General features: G+C 37.2%; 1 protein-coding gene across 2 annotated transcripts in view; it reads left to right on the forward strand.

Annotated features, from left to right (window-relative positions):
- AK5 (adenylate kinase 5) overlaps window positions 1-26,048 on the forward strand; it is a 271,423-nt gene that overhangs the window by 7,073 nt on the left and 238,302 nt on the right. The window contains exons 3-5 of one of the 2 annotated variants that reach the window (XM_006146062.3): window positions 4,024-4,191; window positions 12,036-12,205; window positions 12,305-12,418. In XM_006146062.3, coding sequence (XP_006146124.1) covers window positions 4,024-4,191; window positions 12,036-12,205; window positions 12,305-12,418 — 452 coding nt within the window. The remainder of the gene's footprint in view (window positions 1-4,023; window positions 4,192-12,035; window positions 12,206-12,304; window positions 12,419-26,048) is intronic. The other variant, XM_014586854.2, reaches the window with a different exon arrangement.

Below are 26,048 nucleotides of genomic sequence, written 5' to 3' on the forward strand. Positions count from 1 at the left end.
ATTCCTGCTCTGGCGAACAAAGTAGCATTTCAGTAGGCTTCAACAGTTCACTCACCATCTCAAAATGGCTCATTTACTTCCCAGGGTGCCATCATACTGTTAAAAATCTAGCTCAATGTTAAATACATTCCTCATGCACTTGTTAGATCTAGTGAGGTAGATATGGGGAAACCACTTTCTTTTTTATTATTTATTTATTTATTTATTATTAGTATTATTATTTACACATTCAATCACTGTCCATCATTTAGATTTTAAAGAGACTTTACTCAGTGTGATATACACCTCAGTCCACCCCAGTTGAGAATACTATACACATCCTCATCAACAGATAATAAACCATATCTGTGTCCCACAAATGTCTTATCTCTCTTTTTTTCCCCCAATATTTCCTTTCCTATGCGTTTCCCCTCCCACACTCTCCTCCTACTTTGTCTCTAGTGTCCATAACAATTTTTAATGCTCTTATGTCCTCTAGTCTTTCCGTCTCTACCATAGAGTATGGACAGTCAGTATATGTTAAGTGGAGATGTACAATGTCTTTCATAGCCTGACTTGCTTCACTCTGCAACAAATATTCCATATTCATCCACTTTCTATCAAATTTCATGGCCTTGTTGTTTTTTATGGCTGAATAGTATTCCATGGAGTATATGTGCCACACTTTTTTCTACCCATTCATCTGTTTGTGGACATTTGGGTTGGTTCCATGTCTTAGCAATTGTGCATAGTGCTGCAATAAACATATTTGTGCAAGCACTTTTCTGACTGAGCATTCTCCTGTCCTTTGGGTAGATACCCAGGTATGGAATTACTGGATCATATGGTAGTTCTATTTGAAGATCTTTGAGGAACCTCCACATTGTTCTCCACAGTGGCTGGACCAATTTACCTTCCCACCAACAGTGTAGGAGTGGCAAACCACTTTCGAAACCTAAAAGCACTACTCAACCTCAAATACTCTTCAATTTAGTCTAAGATATTTTCATTTTTAAAAAATAAATCTAAGAGGTTATGACATTTAATAGTTGAAAAGTCACTTCCAGACTGGATATAAAAAGTGACCTTTTGCCACAAAATGAAACTTTGAAACTTTTATTGGATGCTGTTACTTGGCTTGGTTATACAAAGACAGGCAGGCCACATTTTAATAGAGAACAGTGAGGACTGTAGCTAACTTGGGGAAAGACCTAGATAGGATAGTCATCTTCTAAAGGTGGTCAAGTACAAATTTTGGGAAAATGTTTAACTGAACAAATCATGTATGTGGGACTACCTTGGGTCCCTAAATGCCCAGTTCGGAACTCCTCATCTAATGGGATAAAGTAGAATAGAAAAGGGAAATGTTGGTTTAACTATCATTTTGTAAAAATTACTTGTTAATTTTAGGGTTTCCATACCTATGAATACTTTAACCAGAATTCCCTCCAGAGATCTTTTAATAATCATCAAATAGAGGGACCAGCAGCTGGCGTAATGGCTATGTTGCTGGACTCCCATGTAGTTGGCCACGGTTCGAGTCCCAGACCCATGGGGTTAAATTCAAATTATTGGCCACGGTTCGAGTCCCAGACCCAGTGGCTTAAATTCACATTAGGCACATGTGCGTGCGTGCCCAAGATCCCGAGAGGAGAATGGAGGAGAAGGGATTGTGGTGTGGCCATCCCCCTTGGGGGGTGATTTCTCACTTTGTGCCTCGCTGTCTCTCTGTCTTTCTGGCAAGTGCATATGCCCTATAGCAAAAACCTCTCCCCCCCCAAAAAAAAAATAAAATAAAATAGTCATCAAATAGAATCTTTCCATGTACTATTGTGACAAGAAATGTAGTATCTTAGTGTCTGATATCTAGAACATTTGTTTAAAAAGTGGAAATTGGTCTGAACTGATTTGTCTTACAATAATAAAATTTTATTTTATATTGTTTTATACACTTGGGTTTTGTAAGTTTTAGCTATAATTTGTTGTACACTTATTTAACAAAACTGCTAATTGCCCAGTAACTTAAAGCATAATGATAGTTTTTAGAAATAAAGAATGAGTCATGCATTTTGTTGTAAAAATATTGACATGGTTATGCTATTGGTATGATCTGAGTAGTGATTTCTTCCCCAAAGTTTTTTATTTTGAAATTTGATGTTGGGAAGTGATAAGGTCTAATGCGTAATGATAGGATCATGGTGATTACATTACAGAGAGGCAACCCTCTCATGAGGAGATAAATGGTGTCTCAAGAGATCCAGTGAGTTCTAGTTCTCAAGAGAAGGGTTTAATTCTCATAAGAGCTGTTTGCTGTAAAAGAAAGAGCACTTCCTGTAGCTGTCTCTCTCTCTCTGTATACACTTGCCATTCTCTATGCTTCTGTCAGATGCTGTCAGATGTTGTAGGCCAGCCTGATGCTGGGCCTACACCTTCAGACTTTCCAGCTACCAGAACTGTGAGTTAATAAATCCCTATTTCTTGGGGCCAGCAGATGGCATGGAGGTAAAGGCATCTGGACCCCACATGGCCAGCTGCGTAGTTTGAGTCCTAGACCCAGTGACCTGAAAATCATGCTGGGTGCATGTTCATGTGTAACCAAAATCCCAAGAGGAGCCTGGAGGAGAAGGGATTGCAGTGTGGCCATCCATCCTAGAGGGTGATTTCTCACTCCACCCTGCCACCATTTGGTCTCTCTCTGGCAAGTGCACACATATAGCAAAACTAAAAACAAAACAAAACAAAACAAAACCCTATTTCTTTATAAATCACCCAGTCTCAGGTATCTCTGTTAGCAACACAAAAACTAAGATAGCTAATATATAATTATCATGAAAAATTATTCTATAAAATAAAACATTTTTGTCATTTAAACAAATTATTTTCTTAAGCTAAAATATGATAAAAGGATAAACTATTGTTGAACATTCTTTAAAGAGCTAAATATGAAATAGTCATTCTTTATTTCATGCCATGTACATACAATTGAACAATTATCTGTGAATAAGAGTTCTAGTCTGATAGCTCCAAGCAACCTTAGAGCTTCTTTTCTGAAATATCTCATTGTTACCTTATATTCAACATGTCTAACATCAAATATGCAATATTTGCTTCAAAACAAACATTCACTTCTCTTTTCCTGTTGACTCACTCAAGTCTATCAAGGAGTCAATTGGGAAATGGAAAAACCATGTATTGAATACTGATAGGTACCAGACATTCTTTTATGACTGAGACTGTAGCCACCAAGAAAGAATAGACATGTCCTCTGCCCTCAGGGAACTTATCATCTAGCAGTGAAGGGGCCAGATCCAAAGTGATCTGGGGTTCAGGGTAGGCTTCCTGATTATTAAAAGATCTCTGGAGGGAATTCTGGTTAAAGTATTCATAGGTATGAAGACGTGGTATGCTAATACTTCGGGACAGAAAGTTGAGTATTCTTGAATTAGACAAGGAGAAAGAGATGGAGTATACCAGGGAACAGAGAAAAGAAGTTTACCTGACCTGTGATACTTCCCTAATTTTTTGTTCATTATGCCACTAAGCCATTCTACTGGACTACACTAGAGTTCCTAAACTATATTGAGTGGATGTCCATATTTGTTAAATGAATGAAATTGATGCTGCATCAGCATTGGCTCCATGAGCAACTGCATATGGTTGTGAGGGTTATGACCTACACAAAGGCATGGATGTGTACACAGTACCAAGCAAGACTAGGCAGTCACTGAGCGGGTTCCTATAGAGCAAAGGGTGGCAAATGATGACCCACAGGCCAAATCTCATCGCCTGCTTCTATATAAAGTTTTATTGAAATACAGGTATGCACATTTGTTTATATATTGTTTATATATTGTCTATTACTGCTTTCATTCACTCATGACCAAATTGAATATGAGATTGCCAGGCCCTCAAAGCCCAAAATATTGATTATATGTTTCTTTAAGAAAAAGTAGGAAGTTTTAAATTTATTTTACTAATTTGTTAGTATAAAATGTTTTATTATGCTCTTTTTTTCCTTTTCAAAGTTATCTTACTCTTTTGCAGTAATGCCTGAAAATTCAAACTTTCCATATCGGCGGTATCACCAACTCCCTCCAATCCATCAATTCTCCATAGAAAGTGACACGGACCTGTCCGAGACTGCGGAGTTAATCGAGGAATATGAAGTGTTCGATCCTAGTAGACCTCGACCAAAAATCATTCTTGTCATAGGTATGAGGACAGAAGACAAAATTTTCTTAAAATATTTCTAACTGTATTTGTACATTTATATTTCTTAAAATTTCAGTGATTCATAAATGCTTAGTTGGATAATGACAAGCAATAGGAACAAATATCAAGAAGCAATAAATGGAAATATTTTGAGAATAATTTTCTATAACATAGGAATTGTTATAATTACATAATCTAATACCTATTACATTTTTATAGATTCCCATTACACATCATAGAAATTCTCTATAATGAATTGAAAATTAGTAAACTCTTCAAGATTTATTGTACTTTGGTTTTATTTAATATTTTTTTCTTCTTAATTAATGGCTAGTGAGTATGTGTCCTCACCAGAGACAGAGAGAGGGAGAAGGAAAGTAAGAAAGCACTCAACCACAGGTGGGGTCATGCCAAAGTCCTTTCTCCTCCATTTCTCCTCTCAGTATTTTGGGTGCACACTCACATACACCTGTTGTATCTTGCAAGCTACGGAGTCCAAGACTTGAAACACACAGCAATGTGGGAGTCAGCCACCTTAACCACCAAGCTGGCCCTATTTAATCTTTAACATAGATAACTGAGTCTATCAGAAGTTTTCTAAACATGATGTGTTTTTTTTTCCCTTAATGCAACAAACTGAATTTTTATTCACTATTAACTTTAGAGAGAAAATAAATAATAATAATTGGTAAAGACTCATAAATGAATAATCTTTCTTATAGCAAACTACATTAAAAACTGTTCCCATATTATTAGCCAGACAAATCCAATAGAATAATGTTTTATATAGCATATAATGTCTAAGTATTAACCAAAATAATGATGCTAAGAGTTCATTTTCTAAACTGCCACTATGAATCTTGAGTTGAATATGAAAGTATCAACCAAATGTCATTTCATAAGGCATAGACAGATACTATGTTTTAAATATTTCTGAAAACAAATATTTCTGTTAAACAAAACACTTTGACAGCGCTCGCAAGTTCTAACTTTTGCAAAATCTATAAAAATCATGAAGAGATCTGTGAACAAGTCACATATGTAGTCATTTTCTCACTTTCTAGTTTGACTCGGCTTTCACAGGAATGACCAAAAGCAAGAATCTAGCTTGAAATGTTGGAAGCTATTTTAGCCAGTAACTGTTAACAGAGGGCCAAATGTATACATATACAGTCCCTGTGCAGAGCAATTGTGCTCTGAAGAAAATTACAATGGCAACTAGAAAAAACCATACAAATAAGCACATTAAGGTATAACAAGAATTTAAGTTTCTTCAGGCTAGAAGGAGTAACATCTGTACAATTCAAAGTGCAATAAAAACGAAAATGCACATATATTTAGCCCTGAATTGTTAAAAGAAAGGAAGAGAGAAAGAGAGAGAGAGAGAAAGAAAGAAAGAAAGAAAGAAGGAAAGAAAGAAAAGGAAGAAAGGAAGAAAGAAAGGAAGAAAGAAAGAAAAAGTTTCACAGGAAGAGAATTTAGAAATCAGCTTTCAAAAAGTCAAATTTTCTATATGGCTTCTGGTAGCCACTATTAAATCATAAATCCCAATTCTCGAAAATGAAAAAAAAAATTTTTTTTTTGGTGCTTAAAAATTTGAGGTTCTTACCTAGGAGACAGGAAATACTTTATTAGAAGACAGCTACAGTGTAGAAATTATAGGGAATTATTTCATATATTATGGTTCATATGAGGATAGAATGCATTCTTTCAATTTTGTTTTGTTTGTTGCTATTAGCCAATTATTGATTGTGATAATTAGCAAGATGAACAAATGAAGGCTTGACTGTTAATGAAAATGGTACAATACAAAATTGCTCTTTGTGTAAAATCCACATATGTAATTTTTTTGTGAATTGCCAATTTTATATGAAAATCATTGAGGAGCCAGCGAGTGGCATGGTGATTCAGGCACTGAACTCCCACACGACTAATGATGGTTCAAGTCCTGGACCTGGAAGCTTAAAAATTATGTCAGGCACATTTTCATGTGTACCCAAAATCCCAGGAGGATAATGGAGAACAAGGTCATGTGTACCCAAAATCCCAGGAGGATAATGTAGAACAAGAAATTGTAGTGTGGCCACCCCACCCCCACCCCCAGAAGGTGATTTCTCACTTTCTCTCTCACTGTCTCTTTCTTTCTTTCTCTCTGGCACGCACACGTTTTAAAAAAAAGAAATGTTTGAAATATTTTAATAAATTAATAGCTCTGGAGAAGATGTAAATGCTCATATATCCCCCATTTCACAATTCTTTTGTTTGTTTTTTAGGTTTTGTCTTAGGGTACATGTGCTTGCCAGAGAGCTACAGAGAGAGAGAAATTAAGAATCCCCCCTCCCCCCCGCCTGGGAATGGTCACGCTGCCATCCCTTCTCCTCCATTCTCCTCTCAGGATTTTGGGCACACATAAACACGTGCCCGATGTTGAGTTTTAAGCCACTGGGTCTAGGATTTGAACTGTAATTGACCATGTGAGAATCCAACACTTTAACCAGCATGCCACAGTTCTTTTTTATTGAGTGAAACAACTTGCTTCCCGAGGCTGTGATTCTGATCAATAACTTACGTCCTATATCGTAACATTTTTATGTGTTATAAGAATGATGTAGAACTGATGAGTAGAAATAGTTTTAGAGGATCGAGAAAAGGGAAGAAAGAAGGTCAATCTTACATTTTCTGGAAACATTGAGGCAATTTTATAACTTTTGAGGAATTATAATTGCATTTGAACATTACAAATTTTTATTAGTTCCAATCTGAAAAAGGTGTGGAGGAGGCACAGATAGGTACATGGTATTACATTAAATAAACACGATGTCTTAACAAAGGGAGGGGAAGCAGCAGTGGCACAGTGAAGCAGCACTCTTTGCTGCTGGACCCACATGGGAAGTCCTGGGTTCACACCCAGAGGGGCTCCTTGTCCACAAGGGAAACACAGGCACATGCCCATGATTCAGGCTGACTGAGGCCATGGGTAGATTATAGCATGAAGACTATTGGAAATGTCTGTCTTTCTCTCTCTCTATCCCCCTGTGTTTGTCTCTCTCTCTCCGTCTCTCAGAAGAAATAAATGCTTAAAAAGTGGGGACTAGCAGGTAGTAGTTAATGGGCTGGGCTCCTACATGGTTAACCACAATTTGAGTCCCAGACCCAGTGGCTTGAAACTCATGCCGGGCGCATGTGTATGCATGCCCAAAATCCTAAGAGGAGAATGGAGGAGAAGGGATTATGGTGTGGCTATGCCCACTATGGAAGTGGTGATTTCTCACTTTCTGTCTCTCTCTGTCTCTCTGCAAGTACGTGCACCCTATAGCAAAACTCTCTTTTAAAAAAAATGAAAAACTTAAAATATAAATAAATACAATTTCCCTTTTGGTGTTACAACATTTTTTTTTTTTTAACTAGCCTTCTTGGTGCAGATAAGAATCTCTCGTACATTAGCATAAACATAAAATCTCAGTTAAGTTAAATGGTTCCTGATTCTTGTAAGTATTAGAGATAAGTAAATAGGACAAAATTAAGCTCAGTCTAGTTTTAGGGAGAAGAAAATAAAATTAATCTCTCAGGCTGTTTCAAAAGGATCTAATAAATTAATGCTATGTTCTCTATCATGCCAATCATAATGTTTTGCTGTCTGTTATTACTCCATTAATTGGTGAAATAACAATGTTTTATTCCTTGAAAGTGCCATAACTTTTTCAGTCTTTGGATTTTTTTTAATTCAATGAAATTTATTGTTTCTGAATTTGAGGGTTTCAGAGATCAAGTGTGCAAATAGTTTCTGAAAGATAATTTTAATTCTTCAAAGATTAAATCTGTGTGAGTTTGTTAATGAAGTGTATCATGTAACTTTTTTCCCTCAAGCCAATCCATAATTCATCCATATGTTAACAGGCCAAAAGCAGCTATATAGAACCAAAACTTACTTTTGATTTGGAAAGAATTTACTCTGGAAGGAGTTCATAACAATAACTCTATTTAAGATAGGATTGAGAGTGTCTTAGAAAGAAAATGATGAAAAATGTAAACAAATTCCTAAACTACGTTTAATAAAACAATTACAAGATGAAAGCTAAATATTATTAGGTGCATTATTTGGATTGGGAATAAGAAGTGGTTACATTTGTAGTAACTGATTTTGCTAACCAAATCTACCCACTGAGAACTCTTCCTACAAAACCAAAACGAAAACAAAAAAAACCTGTTTTTCTTTTTTACTTTTATTATTTGAAAGAATAAAACAAATCCATTGAAGGGCCAATACCCTAGCATAGTGGTTAAGCATTGTATATAGAAAGACAGATCTTGCATGGCCAATTGTGGTTCAAATCCCAGCCCTGGTAACTTGAAATGAAGTATGGGGGGAGGAGGTGTAGGTGTCCAAAAATTTTTTAAAGAGGTTTTTGCTATAGGGAGTGTGCACTTGCCAGAAAGAGAGAAACAGAGAAACAGAAAGCAAGAAATCACCCCTGGGGGGATGACCATGCCGCAATTCCTTCTCTTCCATTCTCCTCTGGGGATCTTGGGCATGCACGCACATGCACCCAGCGTGAGTTTAAGCCACAGGGTCCAGGACTCGAACTGCTGTTGACTACATGGGAGTTCAGCGACATAGCCATTACGTTAACTGCTGGTCCCTAGGTGTCCAAAATTTTGATGGGATGGAGAAGGGAAGGAAAAATGATGACAGTATGACTATGCTCCATTAGAGAGTGCTTTCTCTTTCTCTCACTCTGTGTCTCTCTCTCTCATGAGCTCATCAATCCTCTGGCAATAGAAAATATGTATATTTATTAAATAATTAGGTTTATAATTATTTCAACCCATAAAAGTTTCATAATATTAGGAAAAACATCAACTCTTTTTTCTATTGATTTTTATTTTCAATATTGCTTAATAAATTGTATTTCAATGAATATTACCAAAACATTTTATTTCTTACTAGATGTTGATTTTTTAAAATGTTTTATCTACGGGACCAGCAGATGGCATAATGGTTACATCGCGGGAGTCCCACAAAGTCGATTGCGGTTTGAGTCCCTGGCCCAGCAGCTTAAAATTCACACTGGGCCCATGCGTGTGTGTGCCCAGGGTCCTGGAGAATGGAGGAGAAGGGACTACAGTGTGGCCATTCCTCCCGGGGGAGGGGGGGGGTTGGTGGTGGAGGGAGTGGGGTGGTTTCTTGCTTGCTGTCTCTTTGCTTCTCTCTGTCTCTCTGGTGAGCACACATACCCTAGGAAGAAATCTCTCTAAAAGGGGTTAGCAGGTGGCATGGTGGTTAAGGGCATTGGACTCCCACATGGCCAACTGTAGTTCAAGTCCCAGACGTGGCTTGCTCTCCTCCTTTCTCTCTCTCTCTCTCCTTCTGTCCTTCTCTGCTTAAATTTTTAAAAAATAAATAAATAAAGTTAAATAAAATAATTCTTTAGGAAAAAAGAATTATCTCTCTCTCAAAAAAGACAATAATCTCTCTCTTAAAAAAAGTTTTGCCTGCATTCAATGATTTATACAAAAGCCCTTGATAACATTTCATTTGATAATTGCTATCAAATAACTACAAACTGTGCTGGTCATTATGTATTTTAATTTATCTTTTTTATTTGTTTTAGCCAGAGGGTACAAATGCTGACTGGAAAGAGACAGAGAGAGGGAAAGTGAGGAAGCATCCTACATAGGGAATGATCATGCAACAGTCCCTTCTCCACTTCTCCCTCCCTTTGTGATTTTGAACACATATGCACATGCACCCAGCATATTTCTCAAGACACTAGTTTTAGGACTCAACACAGTTGGATGTGTGGGGTACAGCCAGCCACCTGAACCACCATGCCACAAGTTCACTCTCTATTTTATTTAAAAATGTATTCTGTCTCTAGATTCTAACTAACCTAGATTGTTTAGAAATATGAACTAAGCAAAAATATCATTTTGATTTGGAAATAAAATCTGAGGTAGATAAGTATTGATATTTTATGATTGATTTTATTATTTATGGTTTTTTAAATGGCAATTACTGATGATTAATATTGAGTTATGTTGCAAAATGTCGATTATTTCATGAATCCCAAATTCAGTTATTCCATGAAATTTTTCTAAGTTAAGAACTTATTCCAAGACCAGCAGTTAGCATAATGGCTATGTCACTGGACTCCCATGTAGTCGATCGCAATTCGAGTCCCAGATCCAGTGGCTTAAACTCATGCCAGGCGTGTGTGTGTGTGCATGCCCAAGATCCCGAGAGGGAAAAGGAGGAGAAGGGATTGCAGCGTGGCCATCCCCTCTATGGGGTTATTTCTCACTTTCTGTCTCTCCGTCTCTATCTGTCTTTCTCACATTGACACAAACAAAAACCCCTCCAAAAAAAAAAAAAAAATAGAACCTATTCCGTGCATTATGTATATTCAATGCACAAAACTTTTTAATTCAAAGGAGATAAATAATATGCATGAGCAAACAGATTTCAAAAAAATATTTAAATAAGTTATGTCAACATTGGTGTGCTGATGATTAAGGGCACCGAACTCCACATGGCCGACCGTGATTTGAGTTCTAAATCTGGCAACTTGCTTTCTCACTCATCCTCTCTCTCTCTCTCTCTCTCTCTCTCTCTTTCTCACTCACTCTAACCTTCTCTGGTCAAATTAAAATAAGTAAATAAAAATAAAGTTAAATGAAATAGTTCTTTTTTTTGAGAGGTTTTCGCTATAAGGTGTGTGCGCTCACCAGACAGACAGAGAGAGACAGAGAGACAGAAGAGAAATCACAGGTGATTTCTCCTCCATTCTCCTCCCTTCTCCTCCATTCTCCTCTCAGGATCTTGGGCATGCACACACACACACCGGGAGTGAGTTTTAAGCCCCCGGGTCCGGGACGTGAACCGCAGTGGACTAGGTGGGAGTCCAGCAACATAGCCATTATGCTAACTGCTGGTCCCAATAAAATAGTTCTTAAGAGAAAAAAAAAATCATTATATTCCATCAAATTACCCATGAACTCCTTGTTGGCAAGGGACACATTATTGTTATTTTGATCATTATCTTTTGTATCCCATGGATTTTTCTTGATTACAGAAGAAAAACAGAAAAATAGTCTTAAGTTTCATTCAACTTTAAAAAGTGTTCAAATTTTAAAAATAACAGGAGAGACAGCATCCCTAACAGGGTCCACCCTCAGCATCAGCCAGCCTCAGATGATGATCATCATATTTAGGAACCTTCTCACATAGGTCAGCCTCACACTGTGTAATGTTTAACATTATACCACTGTGCAGCCCTTCCCCCCCAATTTTATATTTTTAGATTTTTGGCTTATGGGCTCATACACTTGCTGGAGAGAGACACAGAGAGAATGAAAAAGAGGGAAGGAAAGTGGAAAATCACCCCCAAGAGTGGATGCCCACACTGCAGTCCCTTCTCCATCTTCTCAGGATTTTGTGCACACACACGCATGCACCTAGTGTGTTTTTTAAGCCGCCATGTCTAGGACTAGAACTACAGATTCAACCATGTGGGAATCTAGCGCTTTAACCACTAGGCCACCTGTGCTAGTGGCCCCCACCCCAAATTAAAAAAAAAAAAAAAAGTTACTTGCTAACATAGGTAAAGGAGAAAAAAATATATTTTCATCTAATACAGCTGGTCAAGATGGGTCTACCCTTTTCTTGGCTAAGCTGCCACTTGATTTGCATTCAGAGGTAGTACTGAAAATGCCTCACATGGAACAGTTACCCCACCCTGGCACTGGTGGTGCAGAATCTACATATTGAATAAAGATAACACTTGTATGAAAGGGAGTTCTTTGTTTTATCAGAAGATCATGATTTTGCCTGTTGTAAATAATAGGTGGTCCAGGAAGTGGAAAAGGTACTCAGAGTTTGAAAATCGCAGAACGTTATGGATTCCAATACATTTCAGTGGGAGAATTACTAAGAAAGAAGATCCACAGTACCAGCAGCAATAGGAAATGGAGTCTTATTGCCAAGATCATTACAACTGGAGAATTGGCCCCTCAGGTACTGCTGTGTAGTTTGCTCCTATTCTGTGAACATTTGTACACATTGGTAACTGTGCTAAGCTTAACTGTGGTTTTTCATCTTTTCTTTTTATAAAAGGAAACAACAATTACAGAGATAAAGCAGAAGTTGATGCAAATACCTGATGAAGAGGGCATTGTTATTGATGGATTTCCAAGAGATGTTGCCCAGGCTCTATCTTTTGAGGACCAAGTAAGAATGTCTCCTTATATTTTTAAATAATCTACTTTATGCTTAAAACTTTGATATTAAAAAAATTCTTGGAAGACTTGCTGTATTCTTGAAGGAATTCTGGTCTAACAACAAGAAAATACATCAGTATGGGTTGGCAGAAGGTCATTTGTTTCCTTGGCAAACACTTAAAAATTGAAGATGTCTTTGCCAGAAGGAAAGATAAAAACTAATAATAGAATTCATTATTTTTTATTAAAAATGAAAGTCTCTCTAGATGTTATTTTAAAATACTTGGTTTGAGTTTTTTTATCTTTAATTATTGAGACAATTTATTCAGTATTTTACAGAAATTCTTACAAACTAAGGAAGCCCTTGGATTATGAAATGGCAAACCACCTGCCTGTACTAAGATAGGGTTCAGCCAACCTTGGTAATGCAGTCTGTAGTGTACTGCACTCCAGTGCTGGAAGCCACATGGCTGACCATGGGTTTGAATTCCCAGCCCAACCAATCTGAAATGTGCCAGGAACTTGCACACCCAAGATCTTGACAAGCCAGAGGGCTAAAGGAAGGAATCATGACATGACCAGGCCCTGTGAAGGGTGTTTTTCCACATAAAAATTTTGTACTTTTTTGTTAGCTTTGTTCCTAGGTAGTTTATAGTTTTGCTACTACAGTGGTCTCCTTTTGTCTACAGTTACCCACAGTCAACCATTGTCTGAAAAATATTGAAAGAGAAAGAGAGACCACATTCATATAAGGTTCATTACATTAGATTGTTACAATTGTTCTATTTTATTGATAACTGTTGTTGTTAAGCTCTTTAATGTGCTTAATTTATAAATTAAACTTTATCACAGGTATGTACGTATGGAGAAAAACTTAGTATATACAGAATTCAATACTATTTATGGTTTCAGGTATCCACTAGGTTGGCTGGAGGAGGGGTGTGTGTCTAAAAATATATCCATGTGAATAGGGAAAGTTTACTATATTATGAACAAGCTATTTATTTTCTAACCAATTTTTCTTAGCACTCAATTGATCTTTATAAAATTATGGTTTGTGTTTGTGAATGTGTTTAATCTGTCTCCTTAGACAGACTCTGTCCTGTTCTCTTTAAGGAAGAGTTAATTTATTCATGCTGTAAACTTCCTTCCTTTCTTCTACCCTTCTCAGAACTACCACCCCAGGACCCTCATACCTGTCCTAGTAACTTAGCATGTTTCTTAATTATCAGGTCATCAGGAAAGTCATGATACATTTTTGCATAGAAAAATACATCATGACTTTCCCAACAACCTAATATATTGGGTACTATTGAACATATGTTAATTTGCAGTGGCAAATCTCTGTCTCAGATTGTAGATTCCTCCAAGGATTTTTGGAAAGCAGAAGGCTTTGACTCTGTTGCCACAGGTCTGTGAGGCAGCTCAGTACAGAGCTAGCCATTTGCTCAATTGACATGCAGAAGATAGGAAAAGATAATAAATTAATAGTAGTCTTAATAATATAATATTGACTATAGACTGAGAATTTACTATGTATCAGGCATTGTTCTGAACTCCTATATGTCAATATATTAATGTATAATAATTCTTCAAACAAGTCCATGATATAAATAAAATAGTTGTTTCTCTTTTGTCATGTGGAAATGGAGGTTCGCAAAGAGAATGGGAAATCTGCTCAAAATCACACAGCTATCAAGAGGCAGAGGTAGGATTTAAATCCAGGCAGTCTCAGGGAGGTTCTGATGCTTCAGTCTCTCCAGCCCACACATACTTTCTTTTCATTATTTTCTTGTTTGTTTTAATCAACTTATAATAATTATACATAATTATATATACAGTGTGAAGTTTCTGTACATCATGTAAGAATCAAATCAGGGTATTGAGCATATTCATCTCTTCATACACATTTCTTTGTAGTGAGAACATTCAAGAACATCAGAACTTATTCCTTCTAGCTATAACTTTGTATCTACTACCTAATATCTCTCTATTCCTTCCTTCTCCAACCCTCTCTAGCTTTGGTAACCACCATTCTACTCTCTAGTTCTATGACAGTAACTTCTTTAGATTTCATTGAGTGAGATCATAAGGTATTTGTCTTTCTGTGCCTGACTAATTTCACTTAAAATAATGTTCTCCAGGTTCATCCATATTGCCTCAATGACAAGGTTTCATTCTTTTTTATGGTTGAATAGTATTCCAATGTGTATATATACTGCATTTTCTTTACCTATTCTTCCATTCATGGACACTTAAATTGATTCCATACATTGGCTTTGTGAATAGTGCTGCTACTAACATGGGAGTACTGCTTTTTCTTTGAATAAATTTTATTTCTTTTGTATATATACTCAATGGTGGGACTACAGAATCATATGGTAGTTTCATTTTTAATTTTCAAAGAATCTCCAGACTGTTTTCCATAGTGGCTATACTAATTTATATTCCTACTAACAGTGTATGAGTTCCCCCTTTTTCACATTTGTGCCAGAATTTGTTTTTTTTTTTTCTACAAAATCCATTCTAATTGTGATGAGATACTATCTCATATGGTTTTGATTTTCATTTCCCTGATAATTAATGATGTTGAACATTTTTTTCTTATACCTGTTGGCCATTTGTATGTCCTCTTTTGAGAAATGAGGAATTTTGTTCACTTTTAAAAATCATACTGTTGGGGCCAGCAAGTGGCATGGTGATTAAGGTGCTGGACTCTTACATGATCAACCACAGTTCAAGTCCAAAATTTGTGTGTGTGTGTGTGTGTGTGTGTGTGTGCACATGCTCAAAATCCAGAGAGGATAATAGAGATTGCAGTGTGGTTGTCCTGTTGGGGTGATTTCTCACTTTCTCTCTGTCTCTATCTCTCTCTGGTGATTACACATGTCCTATGGTAAAAAAAAAAAATAGATTATTTGGGATTTGTTTGCTGTTTGATATTGTTTAAGTTCCTTATATAGTCTTGATATTAATCCCCTGTCAAATGCAGTTGCAAATATTTTCTCCCATTCTATAGGTTGTCTTTTCATTCAGTTAATATTTCTTTTTCTATCAGAAGTTTTTAGTTTGATGTAATCTCATTTGTCTATTTGTGCTTTTGTTGTGAGACTTCAGTCTTTTTGTTTTCTGTTTAAATATTTTTTTTATTTTAATTTTATTCATTTATTTATTTTAATTTGACCAGAGAGGGGCAGAGGAAGAGTGAGAGAGAGAGAGAGAGGGAAAGTGAGAAGGTTCAGGACTCAAACTGCAGTCAGCAATGTGGGAGTACAGTGCCCTTAACCACCATGCCGCCTGTCAGCCCTGAGACTTCAGTCTTAATCATCACCTACTTTTTTAGAAACATGTATTAATATGCCAGAATACTCTCTAACTATAACATTGCAACATTCCTTTAATAACAAAAGTCTACTCACCAAATTTTAAAAAATTACAACCAAGGCCCAGTCACTGTGGTGTAGAAATAGTGTAATACTCTGCATGCTGGAAGCCATATGTACAGTGTGGGTCATGCTGAATATGACAGGAATGCATGTATGAGATTCTGTTAAGACTACTTGTCTCTCTCTTGTGAAAGAAATAAATAAGCTTTATAAAAAGACTTGGAGAATGTGACAGAAAAGTACAGATGATGTCAATATGGCACATTTGGAGATACTATTTAATTATAGCTGGAGGATAAAGCAGATGCCAGCGAGAACAACTGGAAGGCCCAGTGTATTCCAGGTTATGAAATAACAGGTATTCCAGAAGAAGATGAAAGCTTTTTTACATTATCCCTCTGAGACTTTTTATTTAAAAACATTTATTGAACTACTATTACATACCAGGCTATTACACAAAAGGTCTTCCGAAAATTATATTTTTTAAAGAGTTATCTTTTATTTAGTTTTATCTATTTATTTTAATTTGACCAGAGAGGGACAGAGTGAGAGACAGGGAAAGTGAGAAAACAAGCCTCCAGGTCTGGGACTCAAACAGTGGTTGGCCATATGGGAGTCCAGTGCCCTTAACCAACACATCACCAGCCAGCCCAGAAAATTATATTAAGAAAATATTTATGGATTTCCTTTTTTTTAAAGAATTATTTTATTTAACTTTATTTATCCATTCATTTATTTATTAAATTTGACCAGAAAGGGGAGTCAGCAGATGGTGTGATTAATGCGCTAGATACTCCCACATGGCCAACCACGGTTTGAATCCCGAACCTGGTGGTTTGATTTCTCACTTTTCCTCTTTCTCTCTCTCTCTGATCAAATATAAAAATAAATAAATGAATGAATAAATAAAATTAAATAAAAAATTATTTAAATTTGACCAGAAAGGGGCAGAATGAGGAAGAGAGAAAGAAAGTGAGAAAGCAAGCCACCAAGTCTAAAACTTAAACTGTGGTCAACCATGTGGGAGTCCAATGCCCTTAACTACCACACTATCTGTTTTTCTGTTTTTTAGGAGGGCTTTTTTGTACTTTTGTTTTGTTTTGTTTTTTTTGCCATAGGGCACGTTTGCTCACCAGAGAGAGACAGAGGGGAAGTGAGGAATCACCTCCCAGGGAGGATGGCCACACTGCCCTCCCTTCTCTGTTCCCTGCTGCAGATTTTGGGCATGCACATACACATGCCTGGTGTGAGTTGCTCTTTTGTTTTTTTTTATTTTTTAAGAGGTTTTTGTCTTAGAGTGTATGTGTTGGCAAAGAGAGAGAAAAAGACAGAGAAAGAGAGAGTGGGAAGGAAAGTAAGAAATTGCCTCCTGGGGGATGGCCATATTACAATCCCTTCTCCTCCATTCTCCTCCTGGGACCTTGGGCATGCACACACAGTCCAGCGTGATTTTCAAACCACCAGGTCCGGGACTCAAACCACAGACAGCCTTGTGGGATTCTAGCAGTGTAGCCATTTGCCATCTGCAGGCCCCTCCCAGTGTGAGTTTTAAACCACTAGATTCAGGAAGCAAACTAAGTGGAAGTCTATCACCTTAGCTACCATGCCACCTGCTGGTCCCAATAAACTATGTTAATTACATTTTTCCACAAACTTTTTGAAGTCCCCTTAAATAGTACCTTTCTGGAAACACAAAGGTGATTAATACCTTTTTAATCATAGTGAATACATACACAACAGAATATAAATACATACAGTGCTTATTAGTATGTGGTCTATTTTTTAACCGTGCATTTTAATTTTGAACTGACAACACATTTACGTAGTTGAATGTTTTAAAGACATATTATATACACTGGGAACTCTCCTCTTGTCCTCAGTTACCCTCCAACATGCAGGCAATGTGACCATCTTCACATGTACCCTTCCAGAGATACTTCACATAGGGAAATGTGTATTTAGATCTTTTCTCCCACTGCTTGCTTCTTTTACTTAATACATTTGTTCCTTCTCCTCTTCCTTTTTGTCCTCTGCCTCCTCTTCCTCCTCCTCTTCATGTTTTTTTTCTCCTTTAAAATTTTTTTTTTAAAGACAAGGCCTTGCCATGACATGATCCTCCTGCCTCAACCTCCTAGCTGGGACGATAGGCAGGCACCACTATGCCCAGCTCTTTTTCAGATAGGATCTCACTGTGTTGCCCAAGCCAGCCTTAAGCTTGTAGCTTTCCTGCCTCAGCCTGCTTAGATTGCAAGTGCTCGCCATCATATCCGGCCTTTATGTTGGACTGAGAATCAAACCTGATCCTCCCAGGTAGTCCCTACCTGCAGAGCACAGTGTCTTAACGGTGCATGCCACCATGGCAGGGCCTTCCCATATTTTGATCATATGCACCATCAGTAAAAATTATTGGAGCATTAGCCCCTATTATACATTATAATGTAAGTTATAAAACTCATAGAGAAATTTTAAGAGGGTGAGATGAAGATGATATAACTTGTAATTTTAGCAATTTATATTTTATTTTAGTAAGAGATCCCTTCACTAACATTTTTAAAATGATGTAATTTAAAATGAAACTTTTGAAGAAACTAGGATAAAATTTATGAGGCAGTATTAAAAGATTTTATTCTAAACTAAACTAATCTTATAATAAGACTCAACTTTAATTGTTTTGCAACAACAACAAAAAAGTAGCTCACAAAGATCTGTAGACTCTACATAGATGAAGGCGACTGGCCGACATGGGAGAGTCTATAATGTCGGTCTCTATATTAAGGACTGGTGAGAATTTCTCCTACTTGTTAAATTAAGGAAGTAAATTTATGCAGAAGATCTAATATGCATTTATTCACCACATTTCATCATCTGAAGTCATCCTCTTGGATGTATGCCCCCTACTTAAAGAAGTCTAGGCTAGAAATTAAACATGTCTGATACATAACACTCAGAGGTGATTTAGGGGATAACTGAAGTAATGGCTTCTTGAATATGTCATGACTTTTCTGATGACCCAGTAAATTCAAACTCTTTTTTAAAGCAGCAGTACACTATAGTGCTTTTGTTTTCTGATGTATGTTATTCGTAGTTTTGGGGGTGTAATGTTTATACTTAAAGTACTAATGCTTAGTAATAGCAGACACTAAGCTTTTTCTGCTTGGATTATATAGTGGAGTGACCATGGTTGAAGGTAATGGGAAGGAGACTTTCAAGTCCCACTAAACACACTTAATATCACTCTTACTCCTGTATATTCCTTCAAGCTTCTTGAAAAAGAGATAAATGACTCCAGGAATTGTGCCAAGAAGAGCTGTGGCCCATGAGCACACACAGTTCTTGCAAGCATCTTGCATTATGGGATAAAGGGAATGAGACCGGCTGGAGCAGGTGCACATGACTATCTGTTTATTGCTTTTTCTAGTTGTGGGTTCCTGTAGGCTCTATAATTTAGTCTCAATGTTGCCATTTTAAAAAAATCTAAAAATAGAGCAAGTTCTTAGTTTGAGTGACTGAAATTGGATATATGCAAAATTCTCAACTACATAAATATGGTTTTAAAAAAAAAGCTTACAGATGAAAGAAAATCAATCATCGGAGGGCTGTCATCCTACTTGCATAGTGAAGTGATTTGACAGACTCATAATTTGATTTGTTGTTCCTAAGGGGGACAAATTTTATTTGCTCCTGAGGGGGAGTGATTTAATTTTAATTATGCAACATTTCCCTAAGCATCAGCACTTTCTTGAAAATATTAATGAAAACATTACTGCTTTTCCCTGTAACTAATAACTTAGAAGCTTGTTTATAATTATTTAATAATTAGGTTTTGAAATTGAGAATGTATTAGGAGAAGATGATTATTTTTATTGCATGTGTTGTGATACTACAGAAGACCATTAAAGTTAAGAGGCTGATGAGATTTTTATAATTGCTCTATGTAAAGTGAAGAGGCAGTTTCCAAAATTTGTACAAAGATAAAGTCAGCGTCATCTCTAACTTTGCCATGCATATGAGTATTGTTGCTATGTAATAAATCACTGCCCAACTTAGTGGCTTAAAGGGTAATAATTATTTATAATTTCACGTGTTGTCTGTGGATCAGGGAATCAATAACTGCTCACCCAGTTGTTTGTTTGTTTGTTTGTTTGTTTTTGAGAGTTTTTTGCTATTGACTTCAGATCTTATGACCTGGTGCTGGGTTGGCCCCATAACCTCATGGTGAAGGAAGCCGGAAGCCACAGTGTGATTCAAATTATGGCCCCAGTGGCTTGAAAAAACACCAGACCTATATGTAGCAAGCTCTAGATGCTGATGGGATAAAGAAATGTCAGAGAAAGGATTGTGGCATGACTATGTCCCATTGGTTCTGAGAGCTAAGAGTGGGTCTAAGGGATAGAGAAAGAGTGGCTCAAAAGGCCCCGGCAGTTGCATTCTGCAAGGTTTATAATTTTTAACCTAGGTTGTGTAGTTTGATCATTGGCTTGGCCCACTGATTTTTCTCACCTTACTGGCTCTATCAAATGTGGCTGGCCCCACTGATATCTCATTGGCTATTTCATATGTGGCTGACCCCAGTCATTTATCTCATTGGCTTTATTAAATGTGGTTTAATCAGCTAGATATCCCTCACTAATCTCTTGCCTACATTACCTTGGTCAGGAAAATTTCTGCCCTGATCAGTTTTCCTATTTACCCACACAGGATGATGCTCCATCCCCCTTGCCCGCTTCCATTTGCTAGCTTTCTCCTGCCTCATTTCCCTCCTGAGAGGCATGATCCCCTTAAATCTTTTTGGGGAGCTGAAGGTGGATGGTCTATCTTCTGTAATTGCTTCATGCTGAAAAGGGGTGTTGGCCCTACCTATTGAGGATCACAGAATTCTTGTCCTATCTGATCTAGGTGGGAGAGTGGGACCTGGGGCAGGTTATTGAGATAGTACCCAGGTGTGTCATTGGGAAGGCTATGGCTGTGGCTAGATGATTCGCAGTTGGATTCAGTGGCAGTCCCAAGTGGTTGATGACCCTCTCGTGTAGTCATTTGCAATTTTACTACTTCTAAGAAAGAAGAGATAAGCTTGGTTAAGAGATTTAAAAAACAGGGCCGAAAATGGAGAGTGAGAATTAGCATTAATAGGGGTCCCAAGGGGGGCAACAGACAAAGGAAACTCAGATTTTTAGCCACATTCCCCGTAAGTCTGACAATTGTCAGATATGTGAAGCAATGTAATTACAGAAAGATTGGTCTAAGGTATTTTGTGGCCATTTTTGGGTTGTATTTTGAGGGCTTTTTAAACACAGATGGGTGCCTGGAATTTTAAGGGAAAAGTCACCATTATAGGTCCCAAACAAGGACTCTCAGTGAGGCCTCAGTTGCTAAATTCCACTGGAAAGACATGAGAAGATTAACTACCCTTTTACTAATTTGTTCTTAGCCCATTCAGTTATTTGAAAATCCTGCAAGTATTATACATTTATTAACTGGAAATGTTGACCTCCCCTATATTTAGGGTGAGAAGTCATTGCACTAGTGGCCCACAGTCAAATAGGAATAGAGACAGCTGCATATTGATCTGAGGATGAAGATAAACAAAGTCAACAGTTCTTAGCCAAATTTTGGGGGTGCTGTTATAGCCCTTCCTGGTTGTCCAGAGCACCAGGCCATGGGGTCAACTTTATCATCTATGTAGCTTAGTACCCAATCAAAATCTTGAATAACCGTAATTTTTGAAGGTCTGAACTTAAACTGAAAGATGGTTCCCAACTTAGCCTATATATCTTTTCCCATAAAAAGAGCTGGGAAGCTGGGAACTATTAGAAATTTTTGTGAGAATACTTGGTTCTCAAATTGGCATACCAAGGGGTAGGTGAAATAACTTAACTATATTCCTTTCCCTCCATTTTCATAACTGTCATGTCTCATGAGGAGGGCCTTCCAAAAATAAAAGGAGGGAGAACAGAGTTAAGTAGCTCCTGTATTTAAAAGAAACAGAATTGACTCACCCATGATGTGGAGTGACCCGGGGTACCTCAGTGGTTATAATGACCTCTCCAGACAGGGGCATAGAGGATCTCCCTGTGCTTCCTCAAACGTTAACTTTTTCCTCCATTGACTCAAGAGGGCCTTGGCTGGACATTCTATGCCAGGGATCATTTCCTATAGTATTGCATTGACAGCAGGGTCCTGGAAGTGGCTGAGTGCAGTCTCTTGCCCAGAGTCTGGTCTTTGTACACTTGAAGCAGGAATCTTCAGTTTTTTCCTCTGGTATTTGAGTAAACTATTAGACAGTCTATGTGTATCAAGAGCTTTGCTAATTGGGACAACCATAAGCCTGACTTGTCATTTTTTTGTGGTTGTTCTGATCTCGTTTCCCCTCCTCAAGATCCCAGTTATTAAATGCCATGAAGGCATTGTCTAATAATAGAGACTGATTAGTTTGGGATTCCATTTGTAGCTTTTGGCGGTTTTGCTTCATATCAAGGGCAGATTGGCTAATGAAGTACTATCCCAAAAGAACTCTTCCCTCTAGAGAAGTAGGATTCAGATTAGTATATTTTTTAAAGCCTTCTACTAACTTATCATAAAAGGCAACTGGGCTTTCTTTCTTTCTTTTTTTTCTGTACAATTGTTCTTAATTTGTCATAATTTATAGGATTTTGTATTTCACGTCTCATTCCTGCCAAGAAGTATAGTTGATTCTTAAACACACTAATGTGAAAACTTTAATTTAATATTTAACAGCACACAGAAAAATTGCTGAACCACAGCATGCTGTCCTAGTTATGGAACAAATAGTCTGTTGCTAATAATACTGAAGTACTGAAATTAGAGCACATCTACAGTCACCCCAATAATGTCAGTTTCAGTAGGCTTCACACTTACTTTCTTGAGTGGGAAAGAAATCCCCCAGAATATAAGGAATTTCACAAACAGTATATTTGTAGCTTTAGTATCATTAGATGCATATGTGTCCATGAAATCACTTCCCAGTGTCATCTGATCTGAGTCACTGTAATAGACAGTAGCTTGTCTTACCACCATCCCTTCATCATACATTGTCCTTGCTCCATCACCATTTCTTAATAGTCAGTAGTCATGTTTTGTATTTCTTGTCCAATCTTACCTTCTCTTAAACACCTTCTCTTAGGACCCCGAGCCTTGGAGATTTCTCTGTATACTCTGCTTGTTCAGCAAATGATGTTATAATCTGTAATATTTGTATGACTCATCATAAAGTACCATATATTGTTTGTTTGTTTGTTTGTTTCTCTTTTGTAATTGAGATTTATTGGTTGTGTCAAGGATCAGCACAGACATCTCAATTTGTACCCAATTCTTAACACCATATATTGTTGCTTATCAGTTCATCAGTTTGCTGCGACAGTCAAGGTCCAGCAGAAAAGTAGGCAAATAAAAGAGTGCTTAATAAAAACTGTGCTTAGAACATAAGGGAACCACAAAAAAGGTGTGCACAGAAAACCTTTGGAAAGGTATATATAGGATGAGAAACTACAAAAGATAGTCCAATACCACAGGATCGATTGAAATAAGATCTTTTTGCATCGTTAGGCTTACACATTCAAGAAGGGGGAGTAATTGCTTGAATCTAGAGAAAGATAAATGTATAAAGAGAGATTCTTTTACAGGCCTTTGACCTTCAGTAGAAAGAGGTAGCCAATCTGTGGTTATTACACTGGAAGACAGTCAAAGGAATGACTATCCAGGCTGTCTTCTCCCTGTTTCTGATCTTCTGCTGGTGTTTACACTGGCTAAAACCAGCTGGCAGCCAAAGGTGAAGAGAAGCCACTGATATATTCCGGTAAAGTTGAGCACCAGGGCACAGAGCTGGGGAGACAATGTTGTAGAGTTGGAACTAGAGAAAGAGAAAGTATAAAACACGGTTATAGGTTCATTAAGGTCAAATACGCTTTCATCTACTTTTTGTCTTCCTTACAGCTCTACAATGTATTGTATACAGTGGTGTTCAATAGCTATTATCTTCATTCCTTTATTTCAGCTAATAGTGGTGTCATTTCCCCCAGAATGCTTGATAAGGATGAGACAAAAGGTTTTTCCCAGTGTTAACATATTGTATTTTCTGCACAGCAGTTCACCCAAACATAAACTATTGTAGTTCCTTAATTTCCTGGCCCAAATTCCTTAATGTCTTTAATAGAAAAGGCCAGTTCCTTGAGAAAATGCAGATAGTTGTAATTTGAGCATCCTAAGTAACTACCAAAAATATAAATTTAAATTAAATTGACTGTCATATATTTTGGCAGTCCAAATATAAGATTTTCAGATTGTACTTAGTCCCATTGACTATAAGCACATTTCAGTCTATGAAAAATTAATATATGCCCAAGTGTGTCCATCTTATGAAAAAATAATGTTAGAGATACCGAATTGCAAAAAAAAAAAAAAGAAAGAAAGAAAAGAAAAAAAAGAGATAGTGAATTTCTAAACAAAGTAAACAGGGTAGTTGTTTACCCTACAAAAGGACTCCCTTTACAGAAAGATTCAAATTAATTTTTTTATTATCTGGATAGAAGTAAGCATACTTCACTTTTCAAGAGATGCTTTTAAAAATAGTCTTCACAAGCTGAACGTAAAGAACACAAAAAGACATACCATGCAAACACCAAACACGAGAAAGCTACAGTGGGGACCAGCAGATGGCATAATGGTTATGTAGCTGAACTCCCACATGGACAACTGCAGTTCAAGTCCCTGACCTGGCAACTTGAAATTCATGCTGGGTGCATGTGCATGTGTGCCCAAAATCCTGAGAGGAGAATGGAGAAGAAGGGACTGTGGCATGGCCATCCCTCCTGGCAAGGGGCATGGGGGGGGTGATTTCTTGCTTTCTGTCTGTCTTTCGGCAAGCAAAAATCTCCCTCTAAAAAAATTTAAAAAGAAAGAAAGCTACAGTGATTTTATTGAAGTTAAAATAGACTTTAAGACAAAGAATATTAAAAAAAGTTTCAAAATATATTAATCAAAAATTGGCAGATATAAGGAATAGAGAAATATACACCCATATAGGAAATTAATCTTTTCTCAGTATTTTATATAAGAACCAGACTAAATATTGGTAACGACATAGAAGATCTGAAGAATAATAGACATATCTGGGACCAGCAGTTAGTGTAATGGCTGTTGCTGGACTCCCACGTAGTTGACCGTGGTTCATGTCCCGGACCCAGTGGCTTAAAACTCATACCGGCTGTGTGTGCGTGCGTGCCCAAGATCCCGAGAGGAGAATGGAGGAGAAGGGATTGCAGCGTGGCCATCTTCCCTGGGGGGTGATTTCTCGCTTTCTGTCTCTCTGTCTCTCTCTGTCTGTCTGGCGAGCGTACACACCCTATAGCAAAAACCTCTAAAAAAAAAAAAGAATAATAGACATATCTAGAATACTATATCCAACTACATAATACACAGTGTTTTCAAATGCATATAATATATGTACCAAAATAAACTATATACTAGGTTCTTGGGATTTAAAAAATATTTTAGAAAGAATCTTTGAATTAGAAAAGATTGTTAGCCATTGAGCTCGTTTTGTAAATGAGAAAACAGAGTTCTAGAGAGATCAAATGATTGACTGGAATTCACAAATCTAATTGATGTGAGAACTGGATTTAACACCTCGAACTGTTTTCTTCAGTACTTTTTTCCACCCATAAATTAAGTCAATCAAAAGTTTGAAATTTTGTGGAGTATGTCCTTTGACCACAAATAGCAAAGAGAACATTTAGCAACATTCAACATTGATTCATGAAAACACTCAGCAAATTGGGACTAGAAGAGAATTCTTTCAATCTGATAAGGGGCATCTACAAAAACCCTATCACTAATGTAATACTCAATGGTGAAGTCTTTTTTTTTTTTTTTTAATAGACTACAGATTAGTTTATTTTTAACACCCATCATGCCATGAATTCATAGGGAAGAGGTTCCAGTAGCCCAGGTTCCTTTCCATTGGTTCTCACAAAGTGTGCTTCTCTGGGTGGAGCAGGCTGGCGCTTTAGTTGAACCCAGGTACCTTTCTCTTTGGCTTCTTTCTTTTTCTGGTCATTTTCCTTCACACGTTTTAGGAAGCTATCTCTGCTCTTAGAATGTTTAATATGCTCAATACGCACATTGATTCTCTTGGCAAGAATCTTGCCCTTAACGTGTTTGTTTACATCAATGCCAACAGCATGCTGGGTAACACTGTAGACTCTTCCAGTTTTGCCATGGTAACATTTGTGGGGCATT

This window comes from Tupaia chinensis, unplaced genomic scaffold (genome assembly GCF_000334495.1).
Source record: "Tupaia chinensis unplaced genomic scaffold, TupChi_1.0 Scaffold000164_1, whole genome shotgun sequence".
In the NCBI taxonomy this organism is placed as follows: Eukaryota; Metazoa; Chordata; class Mammalia; order Scandentia; family Tupaiidae; genus Tupaia; species Tupaia belangeri.